Source organism: Mauremys mutica, chromosome 3 (genome assembly GCF_020497125.1).
Source record: "Mauremys mutica isolate MM-2020 ecotype Southern chromosome 3, ASM2049712v1, whole genome shotgun sequence".
NCBI classification, from domain to species: Eukaryota; Metazoa; Chordata; order Testudines; family Geoemydidae; genus Mauremys; species Mauremys mutica.
Window position 1 is genome coordinate 68,943,695 of NC_059074.1, and position 19,393 is coordinate 68,963,087.

Below are 19,393 nucleotides of genomic sequence, written 5' to 3' on the forward strand. Positions count from 1 at the left end.
AAGAAAACCGAGGGGAGACCTGATAACAGTCTTCAAATACATTAAGGGATGTTATAAAGAGGATGGCGATCAATCGTTCTTCATGTCCACTGAAGGCAGGACAAGAAGTAATGGGCTTAATCTGTAGCAAGGGAGATTTAGGTGAGATATTAGGAAAATCTTTCTAACTATAAGGATAGTTAAAGACTGGAATAGGCTTCCAAGGGAGGTTGTGGAATCAACATCGCTGGAGTTTTTAAGAACAGATGAAACATCTGCCAGGAATGATATAGGCTTACTTGGTCCTTCCACAGAACAGGGGGCTGGACTAGGTGACCTCTCAATTTTATGATTCTATAACTATACACATTCTGTCTCTGACTTAAACAGGAATTTTACCTGCACAAAGATTGCAGGATCAGGCTTTAATAATCAAATCATAACTAAACATTGACCATTACTATGTACTACTAACGTGAAAAAAGTCTTTCAGTTGTCTGACTTAAGGAACAAGCCCGAATATTTTGCCTAAATTGTCTTGCTTTTGTATGTTTCAATCAGACATTTTACACTGCTTTAACATAGCACTTGGTAGTTTGACTGGAGAATGGTTTATAAATATGTTTAACTAAACTGCATCATATTTTAATTAGACATTTTGCTTGACACTACTTACATTAAATATAGAATGCTTGTGAATAGCAATGACACTTTTGGTGCTGACAGGATCAAAGGCAGTTTTCCATTTGGAATAATGAAATAATTCTTTATTCTTAAGAAGCAATGATTCTTTGGCAAACAGCAATTAGAAGCAGTAAAACTATAGTTTAGCTGATAAATATGATCATTAAGTCATAAAAGACTTTTCAGAAACTGTACAATCCATTACAATAAAGTGTAATAATGATGTGGAAATAATCTGTGGTTTCCACTGTAATGTCCTCCATGTCAAAAATAACTTGAAAGAGTAAGAAGTTCAAAAGGTGGTTTTGTTTTGAAATGTCACTGACAAGTAACCTAAAAAAAATGAACATGTTGTTTCTGGCAATTAACCCAGAATCAAAAGTAATCAAAACATGATGCAAGAAAACACTGAACTTCTCTGACAGCTAAACATATAAATGTCTTTGGAAATAACCCCAGAAAACAAACAAAAACAAAAACACAAAAACAAGGAAATAATATTATTTTTTCATTTATTTTTCTTGAAATTATATTGATTCCTTCAAAAGTATTTTGAAATATCAAGACTATAATCATACAAGTATTTAATAACTTCCAAGTAAACCAAAAGTCGTACCTTAATTTGTGCAAAAGGTCTGTCAAAACTTCCAACATAAAGAAGACCAACATTCTGGGTAAGTAATCTAAAAAAAGAAAACATCATTTAAGACATTGTTTGTAACTAAACACATGTCACTGTAACCATCTTTATTGTCATACTGCAGAACTGCTACTGAAAATGAGATAAAATAGAAGTTAACAGTTTGCAGGATAAATTAAAGAGAAAGGACACACATTAAAGATAGAGCACCATAACTTGTGAATTGGTAATTTATATTCCTTCTGTAAGAAGTGCTCCAATAAAGTCATTTCACAATACCTTTGGTGCCCAGCTACATGCAAGTGTGGCAGGGCATACATCATTTCCATGTGGTATGGCTCTTTAGAGTAATAGAACCAACAAAATTGCAACTTTAAAACAACAAAGACAAACAGATTCACCATTCAAAGCAGCAAGTCTAATAGATTTAAAATAGTATCAGACATGCAACTGTAACATTATATAAAATGATATAACTGAAATGAAACAAAGTGACTTATCACAATGCAATCACAGAAAATCTGAAAGAATCTCTGCTGTCATATAATGGCTTAACAAATAATTAACATACCATACATCGCTCAAAACCATTTCAAGAGATTCTGTTTAAAATTTTAAGCCACCATATATCACCAAAAGTTTAGCTAAAAATAGGGAAAAGTGGTTCCAAAAAGTTTGTGTACCCCTGAAAACAAAATTATTTTGATTCCTGATGCAAGGACAGATGCTACACAGGACCACAAGAGGCCAATGTTACTAAGAAGTTCTGGAGCGCCGAGTGCCAGGCGGTGCAATTCCCTAAAATACAAGTGTACAGATGCCCTCAAAGAAAAGCAGACAGCTGAAGGCAATGGAGTACTGTACCATTCACACTACTGGGTCATATTCAGTTGTGAAAAATCAAGTTTGGAATGTAGGTCTCCAACGTGCAGGTCAAAAGGTTCCAAGGAGAGAGAGAGGCACATTTAGTAAATATTTAACCATTTCTAACATTAAAATAAAAGCATCGGGAGCTTGTCAGCAGAGTGGTTAAGTAGTGGTGCCTGAAGGATTAGTAGTAAGCAAAAAAAGGAAATATTTCCCATGATAAGGGTTCAAGGGATATCACTATGTTTTGGAAGAGCTACACAAAACAGCAGCAAAGTGTGTTTTAAAGGAATTTCAAGAAGATACTATTTCAGCAATTGTCATTTCAGAATAAGATACACATATAAGCTGTTTTAATAAAGGCTACAGAAAAGGGAAAAAATGTTTTATGAAGTTATAGGAAGTAGTTGTGTCTATGTTACACTGCTATTTTCTCCACACCAGAAATGCAGAACCATTGCAGATGTGAGTCTTTATGATTCTTTCAATTGGTATTAGTGAATGTCTACAGAAGCTCATGATTGACCTTTCCAAAGAAACATGCAATACAACCAAGTGTAGTAAAAGGCTTGTTGGAATAGACTGCAGTTTAACAGCACTATCTACATATTTTATTTTACTAATACTAGTTTGTTCCAACATCTGTAAAACATGGTGCACGCACTTGCCTTATTTATTGAGACTGATGACACAGAATTACAAGGTTATTACCACTCCGTCAATATGAACTACTTTGCTTGAAAAGTGTTTAATTCCTTATCAGCTTTTTATCTATATTCTCATACTGCCTTAATTCAGAATCAATTGCCATGAGATGAAAAAAAAAATCAACAATCACCTCTTTGTTAATTTTGTAAATAATAAGCTTTTGTCTAGGGAATGGTATACTGCCTCTGTAGATATCTTAGAAGCATTTGATTTAGTGGATTAATATGGCTAAAGGAACATAACTTTAGTGCTAACTAACTAAAAAAAGAATTAAGTCACGTCCCAAAAATTTAATCTCCAATTTTGTTCAATTGTATTACATGTAAACTAAATGACTATTATATTGGCTTAAAGATCTTATTTCTCCTTTTGATTTTTTTTTAATTCCCTTGTGTCTTTCCTTTGTCAACTACATGCATCTAAGCTATGAGGAAACAGAAACATTCTGTAGTTAAACTTCTTAAATCAATTTAATACGGTATACACATTAATATTCTACAAGAGTCGCTCCTGGGTTCTAGAAGAATGTGTTAGGAAAAGGAAAGTTTATTTTAATTCTTCCTTCCTGGGAAGGTGCAAGGGAGTAGGTTCTGACATGGGGCTTACATGACATGAGACAACCTAAAGATTCCAATAAGGCTATGAGTGAATGTTGCATGGAAAAGAGCCTGGGGGCCAGTGAGGAGGATACTGAGACATATGCCTATCTCTGTATCACCTATATGACTGGGGTACTTAGGAAGCCTGCATTTCAACCTATAAGGCTCAAATGAGGCAGCCTTTGTGGAACTTATAGGGAACCCCTCAACCCTCTGTTGGGAATCAGACAAGGACAACAAACATTTCTTGTTCAAAGAGGGACTACCCTAAAAATGGTGCTTGAATACACCACAGCAAAAGTCTCAGCCACTACTGAAGAGGCTCTCCGTATCACAGCAGTGGTGGTATTCTTCTCTATGGTGGGCATATTCAGTACCATGGAGAGCAGCAAATATTTCTGGCTTCTCTGTCACACGACGCTCTCCCAGTATCACACACGTCCTTGGTACAGAGAAAGCCTGTGTCATAAACCTTGGTGTCAGGAATAAGCTGTACCTAGGTGAATGGTGCCACAGTGAACAGGAACAAAGTGGTCAGCATTGAGGTGAGTGGTACCATAAGGACTGGACCAAAGGGACTGGTGTTGGAGGGATTGGTGCTGAAGTAGAGATTTGGTACTGTGGACTCTGTATCTAAGGCAAGACATCTTGACTCCCAAGATGGTGCTGAGGTGTGGTATCATGCTCCCTCAAAACTCTAGTGATACAAAATTCAGGTCATAAAGTCCTCATAGAATAAGACTAGGGAATAGTGATGTCATTTGAGCCGCCTACCTGTGGAGATTTGTGCTTCCCAGCAGATCTATACTCCTTTTTCTCTTTGTATATAACATTTTTACCTGAGTCCACAATTGTAGCAGTCTTTTTACAAGTCAGAGATTGGGAGTTAACTTGGACACTTCCGGGCTTGAATGGAGGTGGTCTGAAGGGAGGCGGAGAAACATCTCATTTGGATTGGGGATGGGCCACATTGAGTGGTCTAATGATAATAGTATAAGGCAGGCCTCTTTCACTGATTAAGTCCTTTTGAAAAAGGACTTATAAATAGAGCACTTCCCAGGGTGATGACCCTTCCTGGGCAGAAAAGGCATCTAATGTGGCCATCATTAAGAAGGACAGTCACCTCACAGGAAGGGCAGTTCTTAAATCCTGGAGATTTAGAATTGGACATGACTATGCCATGGTGCTGGGGAAAATCTTCCCTTCAAAAATAAAAACAGAATAGCTCAACTATCAAAGAATTGCCAATGGACAAGCCCAATGACACTAAACTTAACTAACACTACTTATATACAAACAGCTACATTAACAGTTAGAAAAAAGTACGTTGAGATGCGGACACTGCTGAGCTCTGTGACGCGGACACTGCTAGTTAGAAGAAACTGAGGGGCAGCTGGGCCTGCTCTACCCTTTATGCCCTCGATACAGGGTATAAGTGCAGCTCCAATGGACACTGCTTCCCAAAAGATTCTGATTGTAAGCATATAGTGACATGCACACCAGAGTGAAATATATATGGCCAATTATAAAATTAGAAATTGATTTTCAGAAACCACATTGAGCTCACCATCATTTTTTAATAAGTAGACCCTAATTCTGTCAACATGTACGCATATACTTAATTTTACTACCATGAGTAATCCCTACTAATGGTAGCAAAAAGTTAAGCACATCCATAAGTGTTTGCAGGATTGAGTCTAAACTGAGCAAAATCTGGTATATAACCAGTTGAGAATAAATATGTGACACACGGATGAAATTTTAGAAGAATCACTTTCTGACCATAAGCACATTTTAAATGTCAAGTAACTACAAAATAGGGATTAGTATTCATTATAGTCTAAATCTTCGTAGACTTTACTTTTTTGTTGTTGTAAGAACACACAAAGAACTGCAATATTTTTATGTTGTCGAATACTTTTTTCAAAAAAGTTCTAAAAACTGCTCCCTGAAGTTTACATCACATTTTAGCCAGAGGCTACATTTTATACAAAGCAAATCCTGAATAAAAGGAATTTGTAATGAAAATGCTGATACACTTAAAAACAGACTTGATGACAACAGCAATATACTCATACACTCAGTAGGAACAGTTCCAAATAATGTGTGAAGATTTTTTCAACCACATCCTTCAAGATAAAAACAGGAACCTTTAAATTACATCATACAAATAAACTATTTTATATTTGTAATTATTATTTTACAAGGACACAAACACAACCCATATAAAGCATCATGGCCCAGCAGAAATACCATCATACCTGATGGGAGGCTTCTAATAAGCTCTTAAACATTGGACGTATCTGGATATACCTATAGTTGGTGTTCTGGTAAGTAAAATTGTGTATTGTGTTGCAGAATCTTAACCATGGAAAAAAAGAGACTTTTACTGAAAGTGCCTCCTCGATCAAAACTTTGGTATCACTACTGTGACACTATAATTAACTTTTATTTTAATAAACTGTTCTCCAGCTATCCTTGCCATGTACTCTCAAGAAATAATATAGGTAGACTATCAGAAAACAATACAAATGGCATATTGCAAAGATTAATATTAGGGTCAAAACATTTTATTCTATATACTGCAGTTGACTTATTGTGCAGTGAAGGCAAATCTAACATGGTACCTACATTGAGACCAATATTGTACAAGATATTATAACATTTAAAGGGTTAAGAAAGGATCAACTATAAATGCTGAAAAACACAAGGGGTATCAGTGGACAAATAAGCTCATGTATTTTAAATATATGTAAGGTGAGGAAATAATATATATTTAAAGCTCATAGTTCGTCGAGCACAGTGCAGAAGGACTTAGGAGTAGGTTGAACAAAAACTATCAGTTCAATGTATGCAGCAGTTAAGATAGTAAACAGAATACTCACAGATGGATAAGCAGGGGGATTCACTTATAAGATGGAGGAAATCATTGTAGCACTCTATAATGTACTTATCAAACTATATTTTTGACTATTGCATTCTTGTGATATAAAATTCTATCATACAAAAGATGGGTGAATATAATAAGCTATTCCTGTATAATCCTCATGGTAGTCTGTAAACTAGATTGGTACGTTTTCTTAATAGTTACAAGGCTGGACTATGTTGCAGTTTGAGAACACATTGAAAAGACTACTGTATAAATAGAAAAGATGGTAAGGAGAGTTAAATTATACAGTAAAGATGGAAAAATTGGGAATATATTAACTGAAGAAAAGAAGGCTAAGGAAGGATATGATTAATGTTTTCAAGATGCAAAAGGGATAGTGAGAATAAACATAAGCAGAATCTTTGAAATAATGTCAACCAAAGGAGAATTTAGGCAAAACATTTTCATACAGAGGTTACTCAACTTGCAGAATGCCCTGAGACAAAGCCAGCTGTGGAAGTAACTAGTGTAATTCTATTCAAAAATATTCCATAGGAAAGAATAGCTGCTGGGTAAGCTCCCTCAGACTTCCAAGCTCACAATGTTCCTGTAATGTATATTATTGTAGATATATTAACCACAATATTGTTTTAATTCAAACACACACAACTCAGGAAAACAATGTTATGTTTTAATTGTCCTTCATTTGCATGGTATTTAAAGTCTGCCGTACAACTACATCAATCTCAATACTAACTCACAATCTGTCAGTGACTACTGATAATAGGGATCTAGAAAGTAACTGATCCCTGAAAGGACACACTTCCATTGAATAATAAGTGTACTGCACTTTGTGCTGCTATGTGTAACTATAAGAAACCACAATACAAATGAAAATTGGAAAGTCAGAAATTGTAAAAAATGATATTTTTCCCATTTGGGTTTGAGGTGAAATGAAATAAAAATAGTTACATAAAATCAAGGTTTATTTCAGAATTTGGAAAGTCTAAGTACCACTGGTTTCGAGTACGATAGTTTCTGGCTGTTAATTTTTATGTAGAGCCTCCCTAAGGGCAGAAAGGTTTTTAAGAGGAACATCTTTGTACCTTATAAATTAAAACCACCCTAGATATTTTCAAAAACGTTACATGCTGCATTTAGACTCATGTTAGACCCTTATCAAGTGTTGGAAATATTTTTATATCTAAAGCCTTTACCGCATAGAAAAGCACTGAAACTATCATTTTTATTTACATCATATTTACATGTAACTGAACCGTAAAGAGGACAAGAACCCATTAAGTAATTGTGCTCAAACCTCCACCAATGGAGAACTCTTCCTTATGGTATGTTGAGTGATTTGTCCATTCAAGTTATAAAATATTCAAACAATGGAGCTTCTACCTTTGCCTTTGGGAGATTACCCAGTCTAACATCTCTCAGACATTTTTCTGATAATCAATATCAATTTTCCTTTGCTCATTTTCATCCCTTTGTAAGGATGATCTTGTTAATACACAGGGCTGGGAGTCAGAAGATATAGGGTCTATTCTCAGTTCTTCCATGAAATTTCTTGTAAGACATAAGACAAGTGCAACAATTTCTCCATTTGTAAAACACCCATGATAAAACTTACCTATATCATGGCAGATGTCATGAGACAACACATTAATGTATGTAAAGCACAAAAGAGGCGAGGCTATGCATGAAACAAGAAGCTATTCTTGATTTAGTTTTAAGTCAGGAGTTAACATAAGAATTAATAGTAGTTGAGCCACTAAGTAATAGTAACCACAGTATAATTAGGTTCAACATCCTACAAGGATGTAAGATACCAAAAACTGACACAGTGGTATTAAAAACTTTAGAAAGGGAGATTTCAATAAAATAAGAAGGTCAAAAAGGCTCTCCAGTCAAAAGTAAAGAAAGTAAAATCCTCAGAAGTAGCATGGATGTTACATAAGAAAAACAACCAACTCTCAGAAGGAGTACATGCCATGAATAAAAAGGGAACTAGGAAGGCAAGAAGCAAACAAATATGGCTACGTGGATATTCAAGCCAAAGAGAAATTTTTAAAAATTGGAAATCTAACCCTAGTGAGGCCAATCAACAAGAGCATAACTTATTAAAGGCAATAAATAAGAGGTCTGTGTAAGCTCAAAGACTTCGCTCTCTCACCAACAGAAGCTGGTGCAATAAAAGATATTACTTCACCCACCTTGTCTCTCTAAAGGTTAGTCATGTCCAGAGATGATCATGGGGAACTTCAGTCAGACTTAACCCTAGCTAGGTGAATGGGCAACTTGATGGCAGATGACGTTTTCTGTTATAATTGCAAAGTAATGCACATTGGAGGGAAAATGTCTAAGTTACTCATACAATTTACAAAATTATACATTAAATATCAACCCAGGAAAGGAACATAAGGAATTGTGGATAGTTCAGTGAAGCTGTCTCTGATCAATATGCAGCTGCAGTAATAAAACAGAAACATGTCAGGTTGTATAAGGAATAGGGTGGAGAACAATACAGAAAGTTATAATGCAATTATATTAATCAATGGGATGTAATCATCTGGAATACTGTGTACAGTACTGATCACTCCCTATCAAATAAAGGATATAGTGGAATTATATGGGGTTCAGAGAAGGATGACAAGAAATATTAGGGGCCTGGAAAGACACTCATTGAAAGAGATGAAAAAGAGTGGGATTTGTTAAGAAGGGACACGATAAAAGTATATAAAATTACACACAAACACTACATTAAAAGAACATTATTAAGGCTGCAAAGTCAATTCAGAATTAGATAGATATAGGAAGGGTTATAGTTAGTTTAATGTGGTTAAGAAAATATATGTACTTTACAGTTTGTGTACAATGCAGGTCCTTTTAGCAAATGTAATAAGGCCTTACAAATAAAAGTTAGAAAAAAATGTAACTGGAAAGATAAATTGTAAACACGGTGAGCTTAAAATGTAGCTGATAAGAAAAGAGAAGCCTCTAATTATCAGGAATGGTCCTAACTACTTTGAACAATACAGCAGAGTTGTATGTGTTAAACTAGCAGTGACCCCTGACATACCAATGTTATCTTTGAGAAGCAGGCCCAATTGCCATATCTTCTTTTAGCCAGTGCAGGGGAATAGGTTAATCCCAAACCAGCCAAAACCTGGTTTTAGCTAAGATAGTAACAATCAATATGGCATCACTTGTTTGTTGTACTGTCTAAAAGAACCATGCTTGTTAGGGATTTATTTAAAGAGGGATTGGACACTTAAACAGATAACAAAAATATCCAAATATTAACAGTTAGTGCTTAAATAAAAATATTGGAAGGGATACAAGACCTTGTACTTCAAGGTTTAAACCAATCTCTTCAGTATTTAGGACTGAATGGCAGGATGGTAAATCATAAGGGGCAAATTATCCACACTGCCCACTATAGGGTTTCTTCCAGCTTTCTCTGAAATTCGGCAATTTCTACATTCCAGTTCCCATTTGTTTGCTCTTTATCCCCTCAGCTCATTCAGTTATACTGCTCTTTTATTAAGCCCTTCACATTTTCTGACATCCTTCTGGTAATGGGACACCCAGAACTATATGTTGTACTCTCAGAGGCATTCTCCCCAGTGTCTTATAGCAAGGTCCACTATACATCTTTGCAACTCTACATTTCAGCCAAATCTGGATGGAATGTCATTGGTACAAAGAAAAGGCACTTGTGTAACCTAAAAGGATTCTTTCTGCCAAATATTCATTATACATCTTCAGTGGAAAGTTGCAATGGCTTTTTGCTGTATCATCATATCAGGTAATAAATCAGTATAGTTATCTGTAGTTTTGGCTTCTCTAAATGCTCTACTGCTCCATCAGGCAGTTCTCCGCAATTTCATGAGAGTCTGACCACTTTAACCCCCGCCCAGTGCTACCTGCTCTCCTCTTCCTGATTTTTGTGGCATCCCAATATTATATTTTGCATTAAACTAGAAATCAGAAAGATGCATAACATGCATGGTAAAACAATCAGAACTGTATGCAGTTAAACATTAAAGGAATAATGTAATTATGTATTTTATATTAGAAATACTTTATATAAATTAATAATTATTAACATTGGTTATTCAAATATTTTCTTAATGATTCTCCTTATATCATGTTTCCGCATTAACCAGAGTGTCTTGTTGAAGAATTCAGAGCAAGCATCTTGAAAAAATATTATAGGCATTGTTTGTAACCCATAAGAATCAGCCAGATTTGGACTAAATTTTTACACATGCTTGTGTACAAAAGTGCATCTATATGTTAGTATGCATCTAAGCTAGAAACACAAATGTTGAAAGTGTGTATAAACCTTTACCTGCATGTTTATTTTGGAGAGCTCACATTTCTGATATCTGCAAAAGTGCATTCAAATTTCAAAATGTGGACCCTTAGAGCCACAAAAAGAAAAAGAAAACCTTCCATCTCATCTTCATTTCAGTTCTAAAACCCCATTTTGAATTTTTATAGCAATTTCACATAGAACTAGGAGTAAATCGGGTCAGGAAGTATCTTAGAATATTCCTTTTTAATTTGCTGTACTAAAGATATTAGCCCAGATTCTTTCTGTGTTGAGATCTGCTCAACTTATGCTTGTGGGAAATGGGGCTGAAGGGTGCCTTCAAAGAGTCAGTTTGTGGCTCCCTGATTCTATGAACAGACATGCTTCAGCTTCAACATACATTACAGCAGCCATGGAGGGTTCCTCTAACTTATTCTCTAACTGGCAAGGGGCTATAAATCAGATGGGGATTGCTGGAGTCACTGTGCACTTACCACATCCCCTACCCTCCAGAAACCCAGGACTAAGCTACACCTTCAAAAGACCCAACCCCAAAACTCCCCAAAACCCAAGAAATTCTCAGCTAGACCAGATCCAATTGCTTTCTGGTCCATCTGCATTCCCAGAGCTGTGTAAAGAGGCCAGAATTCATAAGAGAATCAGGATTGTGCCTCAGAGCAAGGGGATAGACTAGATGATGTCTTGAAGTCCCTTCAGCCCTATATTTCTATGATCATTATCATCTGTAGCCAAAATGTGTAGTACACTCAAACATGCTAAAAAGATGTGAAGATTGCTAATTTAAAAGTATTCAGGAACAAAATCCAATCCACTCTTCTAATCTTATGTTCAAGAACAAAATGATCAAACAAAAATAGGACTTGCTTCCAATATAAATCAGTCTATACAGAGATCACATTCTTAGTATGGGTAAAAGTTGCAAAAAAACAAAGTAAATAAAACAGATCAAAGCATTCAAAATTTAAATGGCACTATACATAGCTAATTTACAATGAAGCTAAATATGGATCAGAAGCTTGATCAGTATAAAGGAATGAAAAAATATAGTACTGAGCTATTTCTACAAAAATCTTTCTGTCAGTACCTCTAGTCTCTCTCCCTCTCTTTCAATGCCAGTTTTATGGGTTTTATTTATACTAAAACCATTTAGCGTCAGACACTTTAAAAAGTCAAAGAACCTGGGCCTTGGGCAATAAGCTACTTGCAAAAACATCACTTGTTAACTTTTCCCTATAAACCGTTGGCAAAAAAGATTTAATTGTTCATGAAAATTGCTATTATTACAGGGAGAAAACATCTTTCAATTTACTGAATTGAATTATGCATTTTTATTACGTAGGGCACAGGTTAAAAAACAGCAATTATGACGACTTCATCTGACTAAAAAATTAGGCATTTCCAGACCCTGTCTACCAACTAATGATTTAACTGGCATCAGGATGACCTGCTTTTTCCTTTTACCTGTTTCTGAGACGATTTGTGTAACTGAAATTAAGTTATCAGTTATCAAAATGAACCATAAAACTGTTTTCTTTTTGCAGTGTATCCTCAAGACATCATTTGTATTGCCAGGTATTTGTTTTGCATGCCATTTTGTACTGTGATGTTACATTTGCCAAAAAAAAAAAAACCCTGCTAAAAATTAGTCAATAAGATTGTTCAATATATTTTGATTTTTAAATTATAAGACCCCCTTGACAGTACTATTAATGAACCTTTTTAGCATACAGTTCTCTCTAATTAATTTAAGACATTACAGAACAAAACCCCTTACACCCTTTATTTTAAACATCAGAGGCCTAATTCAGCCCTGGTTTAAAAGGGTGTAAATTCCAATTACTTCAGCTGAGTTCCATGCACTTTAACCAGGCACTCTGAACATAGCAACTTTCTGACAACAGTGATCAACTTTACTGCAAAACTGAACTTTTGAGACTCTTTGGCCCCAATCCTGAAAACTTGGATATGTATAAATTTGGGGGAGGGGAGAAAAGGGGAGAAGAGATATAGTCTACTACTGCCACCTTTTCCTCTATTGGCTCAACTTGCAGAGGGCTATGCTATGGATTTTTAAAGGTTCCAACACCCCGATGAAACATATGGGGTGCCATATGGTTCCATATGATAGAATTTCATTTCCTAACTTTTGAGTGGTTAATTTTGGAACCATACAATTTCTTTAATCTCTCTCTCTATGTATATGTGTGTATGTGTGTATGTGTGTGAACAATATGGTCAATTTACCAATTGCTGTGATTTTTTCTGACTAGCATGTTTGAAGTTTATCTCCTAATATGCTTTAAGTTTTTACACTCAATGGGAGAGGGATAGCTCAGTGGTTTGAGCATTGTCCTGCTGGGCCCAGGGTTGAGAGTTCAATCCTTGAGGGGGCCACTTAGGGATCTGGGGCAAAATCAGTACTTGGTCCTGCTAGTAAAGGCAGGGGGCTGGACTTGGTGACCTTTCACAGGGTCCCTTCCAGTTCTATGAGATAGGTATATCTCCATATTAAAAAACATATATATATAGAGAGAGAGAGGAGAATTCTGTGTGTGATAGAAATAGAGTGCAGTATTGTTAGATAAAGACAAAGAATTATCACTAGATCTACATTATGGGTATAAGTCTATTTACTTGAATTAATAACAAGTCTATCAGATGGCACCAATCTATATTAATAAAGCAAAATCAAATTTTAATTGTTCAGATAGAGAAGTACCTTATCTATTTGAAAATTAAATAAGCTATTCCTTTCTTTGAACCTGAAAGCTACTTTCATTGGTATCTTTTGTTACTATGGCTAAGAAAATTTATTATCAGAAAGTAAATTGTAATTTTATTAAAGCATAAATCACTCAAGCTAAATTAAACTGATCTAGATTAGATGAAGATAAAATTTAATTATATTTGACATTTGAGAGATAAAAGGAAGGATAGGAAAAGGAATTAGTTTCCCTAGTCCCAGAGTCCAGATCGAACAGGTTGGAGTCAGTCCTAGGGTCTGGAGGCAGGTACAGGGCTGGAGTAGGTTAGAACTGGGCACAGACAAAGCTGAAGCAAGCTAGAACAAGGCCCAGGAGAGGCAGAGGCAAGAGCAGGAATCAGACCAAGGACCATCTGGAAGCATATGGAGTCTAACACTGCAAGGCAGCAGAAGGGTTCCTAGCTGAATAGCACTGGCACAAAGATTAACTTGCAGCTGTGGTGGAGTCAGTGAAACACTTGTGCCTGGGGGTCATTTGATGCAGACCCTGACCAGGTATAGGCTGCTATTGCATGCCTGAGGGCTGAGTCACTGCAGACTCTGCTTATGGGATGAATCAGCACAGCTGAGTTGCTGTAGCAGGCCCGAGTGTTGAGTCACTGCTGGCTATGTTAGAGCGGTGAGTCATGGCAGCTTAGGGAGCAGCGCTGGTCTGGCTGCAAGTTTGCCTCACGGTCCCCCTCAGACAAGCAGGCATAAGCTATACCTACAGGCAGTCAACTGCAGGACTGGCCTTAATTTTAACCCTCAAGAGGGCAGGCTGTTCAGATGACTTCTCCAAACATTTTCTATAGTACAATCTACAACTGAATGTTACAAAGACAGAGAACTAATTAATGAAATATGAGAAAGAACTTTAAAGTACTGTAGTAGTAAGAAAAATGATCATTAACATCCTTTTTAAATATTCCTGTTACATAAAAAAAGAAAGAAATTGTACCAGTTCAGTTAAGTACCCTATTTCACTGATTTTACTAAGGTATGAGTACCCCTGAGGGTACACAGAGGTCTTTCAGGGGGTACATCAACTCATCTAGATATTTGCCTAGTTTTACAAAAGGCTATATAAAAAGCACTGATGAAGTTGATAAAAACTAAAATTTCATACAATTATTTGTTTTATACTGCTCTATGTACTATATGCTGACATGCAAGTACCATATTTACATTCAAATTGATTTATTTTATAATTATGTGGTAAAAATGAGAAAGTAAGCAATTTTTCAGTATTAGTGTACTGAGATACTTTTGTATTTTTATGTTTGATTTTATAAGCAAGTAGTTTTTAAGTGAGGTGAAACTTGGGGGTACGCAAGACAAATCAGACTCCCGAAAGGGGTACAGTAGTTTGGAAAGGTTGAGAGCCACTGCCCTAAATGGAGGAAAACATCTGCATATCCTGACATCATATCCATTCTAAACACTGAAATTCATCTGAAATACCCAGATATGGCATGTCATTTGACCCTTATCCACTCTATCTTATTGAAATCCAAATTAAGGACAATGGGAATTCTAATGTAGTGATTATTATGCATAAATTTAAGTATAAGCTTCTCCATCACTAGGGTGTGTGTGGCATTTCTACCATTTGTGAATGTACAGAGAACACTGTCACCTTAAATAAAGAAGTCACAAATATTACTACTGGTATTGTGCTTGAGCAAAGTCTATTATGGTTACGAAAGAGATTCTCCCCTTCTTAAAGCAAGAGAATACTGTAGGACAGTGGTTCCCAAATTTGTTCCATCACTTGTGCAGGGAAAGCCCCTGGTGGGCCGGGCCAGTTTGTTTACCTGGCGTGTCTGCAGGTTGGGCCAATCGCGGCTCCCGGTGGCCGCGGTTCACTGCTCCAGGCCAATGGGAGCTGCTGAAAGTGGCGTGGGCCGAGGAACGTACTGGCCGCTGCTTCCAGCAGCTCCCATTGGTCTGGAGCAGCAAACCGTGGCCACTGGGAGACGCAATCGGCTGAACCTGCGGATGCAGCTGGTAAACAAACCGGCCCGGCCCGCCAGGGGCTTTCCCTCCACAAGCGGCGGAACAAGTTTGGGAACCACTGCTGTAGGAGATCACTTTAATGGATAACTAATTTACCATCTGGGTCATCTGTATGGCTCTCCTGCAAGATCTGATGCTCTAACCTACAAAATACATCTTTGTGCCCTGTCTGTTTGAATGTCAGTTTTTAAAAGCATTTCATACTTCTTGATAAGGCTAGTACTGAAAATCACAAGGATTTGAGACTATTGTTCTAATGTTCCCTAGGAAAATTTAGTGCTTTGTTAAAAAGATCTGCATTAGAATAATTCTTATTACAGAGATTCTTTTAAAGAAGCAAACTATGTGAATTGATACTCTCTAATGCTACTAAAAAACTCAAAAACAATGAGGAGTCTGGTGGCACTTTAAAGACTAACAGATTTATTTGGGCATAAGTTTTCGTGGGTAAAAAACTCTACTTCTTCAGATGCACAGAGTGAAAATTACAGAAACAGGCATAAATATATATTGGCACATGAAGAGAAGAGAGTTACCTTACAGGCGGAGAACCAGTGCTGAAGTCCAATTAGGCCAGGGTGGATGTAATCCACTCCCAACAATTGATGAGGACGTGTCAATACCAAGAGAGGGAAAATTGCTTTTGTAGTGAGACAGAATTGTAGCTAAGCAGTTTCTCTTTGAAGTCTGTTTTAGAAGTTTTTTTGTTGAAGAATAGCTACTTTTAAATTTGTTATTGAGTGTCTAGGGAGACTGAAGTGTTCTCCTACTTACTTTTGTATGTTACCATTCCTGATATCTGATTTGTGTCTATTTATCCTTTTATGTAGAGATTGTCCGGTTTGGCCAATGTACAAGGCAGAGGGGCATTGCTGGCACATGATGGCATATATCACATTAGCAGATGTGCAGGTGAATGAGCCTTTGATGGTGTGGCTGGTGTGCTTGGATCCTATGATGGTATCGCTAGAGTAGATATGGGGACAGAGAAGGCAACGGGTTTTGTTACAGGGATTGGTTCCTGGGTTAGTGTTTCTGTGGTATGGTGTGTAGTTGCTGGTGAGTATTTGCTTCAGGTTGGGGGGCTGTCTGTAAGCGAGGATTGGCCTGCCTTCCAATGCCTGTGAGAATGGGGGATTGTTTTCCAGGATAGGTTATAGATTGTTGATGATGTGCTGGAGAGGTTTTAGCTGGGGGCTGTATGTGATGGCCAGTGGTGTTCTGTTATTTTCCTTGTAGGGCCTGTCCTGTAGTAGGTGATTTCTGGGTACCCGACTCGCTCTGTCAATCTGTTTCCTCACTTCCCCAGGTGGGTATTGTAGTTTTAAGAATGCTTGATAGAGATCTTGTAGGTGTTTGTCTCTGTCTGAGCGACTGGAGCAAATGCGGTTATATCTTAGGGCATGGCTGTAGACAATGGATTGTGTGGCGTGTCCTGGATGGAAGCTGGAGGCATGTTGGTAAGTATAGTGGTCAGTAGGTTTCCGGTATAGGGTGGTGTTTATGTGACCATCACTTATTTACACTGTAGTGTCCAGGAAGTGGATCTCTTATGTGGACTGGTCCAGGCTGAGGTTGATGGTGAGGTGGAAATTATTGAAACCCAGGTGGAATTCTTCAAGGGCCTCCTTCCTGTTGGTGGCACCAGGCATGGCCCAGTGTTAACAGAAGGGTGGAAAATGACAGTGCCAATGAAGGCTCCCTGTATCAGGCCTCTGCTTGTCCGAACCGCTTCCATGTTTAGACTTTAATTAACCCCACAGGCCAGACGGAAAGAATGGAATGTGTGGCAACTAGTTATCAGTACCAGGAGGCAATTATACAGCCTGCTTGCACCTGGCTGAAGGGAGTGAAACAAAATAACCGGTCGGGAAAAAGTTACTAACGAAATGATGTATTTGCTGCCAAGTATGATTTAACCTGTTTAGAGTAATTGCTACGTTATAATGTATTTGCTGTATGGGAACTAAAAGGGAGGAAGAAAAGGGCGGGGGAAGGGGGAGCTGGGCATTGGGGGGGTAATAGAAATGCTTAGCTAAAATCATGTATAAAGAAAGAGAGCGACTTGTATGGAGTGTGCTTGATTTGAGACGTGTGTCTCCAAGCATCCTGCTATTTGAGGTCTCAAATAAACCTTTTGTTGCTTCTCCACCCTGGTGTGTCTATTGGAGCGAGGCACTCCGGGCAACGAACCACTGTTGCTGTCGCCTCGGGCCTTTGTGCCGGCAACAGTTTTGGCATCCCTGGGTGGGCTCGAGGCAAAATTGTGCCTTGCCCGGACTCCTCCACTGGCGGCAGACGATGGTCACAGCCGACGCCCGGCGCGCACCGGTGCCTTTACCGGGGGCCTCGGCAGAGACGCGTCAGGCTGACCTTGGAGGACACAACGGTGCAACGCACTCAGATAGTGGAGAAGCAGTTGCGGGCGACGGTGAGGAACCGGTCCTGTGGATAAGGTAGGAACAGTCCAGTGCTGTTAACCTTTTGTTTGCCTGTTAAGACCTGGGGACGCCCAGTGTCTTCCCATAGGTATGGGGCAGGAACAGAGTACAGGCAGGGTATGGTGTACACCCTTAGAATGCATTCTGATGAATTGGAGAGTGTTTGAATCAGATCCATTGACTAAGAGTAAACTGAAAAGATTTTATACAGTAGACTGGCCTCAGTATCAGTTAGAGAGCCAGGAAAGGTGGCCACCAGAAGGATCACTTAATTACAACATGATCCTTCAATTACTTCTGTTTTGTCAGCGAATGGGTAGCTTCTGAAGCTGTTTGTATGTAGAGCTCTTGTAAAAATCCCTCATCATATGCCCCAGAGCTGCACTGGGAGGAGAACTGTCCGTGGGAATGTCTGTCTCTGCTGGGCTCATGCCATTTGAATTTATTGACTGTGCAGCAAGATAAGATGCATCGTGGCAATAGGAAACAATGGCCTTGGTGTGTGTGTGTGTATACCAGTGTGAGTGTTCGTTACTGAAAGACGCCCAGATTACCCTGTGAAGCGATTGCTAATGATCAGGAGTAGTCTAACGCAAGCCCAGTAACTAGTGGATCTTTAGGAGATCCGACCCACGGTGGGCTGACTCAGCCTGGCATCGTCCGGCGAGGAAGCTGCCTGGGTCTAGGAATGTGTGAACCCATCTTCCCTCCCCCCCCTTCCTTTCCGTGTGGGCTACTGACAGTCTGATCATCTCACTGGATGCAATCAGAGTATGCGGCGCTGTGTCTCCCAGAGACTAGCCGACGCTCTTTGCTGAAGGGAGGTGTAGGAGAGTCAGTCATCCTCGTTAGTCTCTCCTGTGTGAGTGTTCTGTAGGGAGAGATTCTTAGTTTATGAGCCGCTAGCGCGGACAGGGTACCCTCTCTGTGTGTGTAAGTGGAAAATGGGTAAAGGACAGTCTAAAAATTCTACCTCACCCCCTAAGGGTACCCCAGCATAGTACATGTACGTACATTATGGTCCTAAAACCTGCAGGTATTTAGAGAATTGGAATCTTCACATGCGTGAAAATCCATCTAAACAGTGCCCATTAGAAGGTATCTTCAATCTAGATAAGATCATATATCTCAGAGGAGCTTTTAATCACAAAAAAAAGCCTCTGACACAGTGTGAGCAATTTGTCTAGGAACGGGTTAATTTGAAACTCGGCTAACCCCAGAGATAAAGAGAGAGCTGCTCTGCGTACAAGGTCAAGAACCAGCACACAGACTATGCTAAATAAAACTGCTTTCAGCTCCAGCTGGTTGTGGAAAATAGAGACAGAGGCAAACCAAAGGCAGTACAAGTTACAAAACTGAGATTGCATTTGCAAAGCTTAATTCTCCAGTGAGATCCAACAGTGTGCTTCTGCAACCCTGTAGCTGGTATGGCTCGGTGACACTGGAAAAGCCATAGGGCAGCTGACCTGAACTGGAATCTCTGAAAGAGACGCCGCAGG

At 38.3% G+C, this 19,393-nt stretch overlaps 1 protein-coding gene across 2 annotated transcripts in view; it reads right to left on the reverse strand.

Moving 5' to 3' along the window:
• RNGTT (RNA guanylyltransferase and 5'-phosphatase) overlaps nucleotides 1-19,393 on the reverse strand; it is a 414,630-nt gene that overhangs the window by 59,493 nt on the left and 335,744 nt on the right. For both annotated transcript variants that reach the window (XM_045010976.1, XM_045010975.1), the window contains one exon: nucleotides 1,280-1,346. In XM_045010976.1, the coding sequence (XP_044866911.1) occupies nucleotides 1,280-1,346 (67 nt within the window). The remainder of the gene's footprint in view (nucleotides 1-1,279; nucleotides 1,347-19,393) is intronic.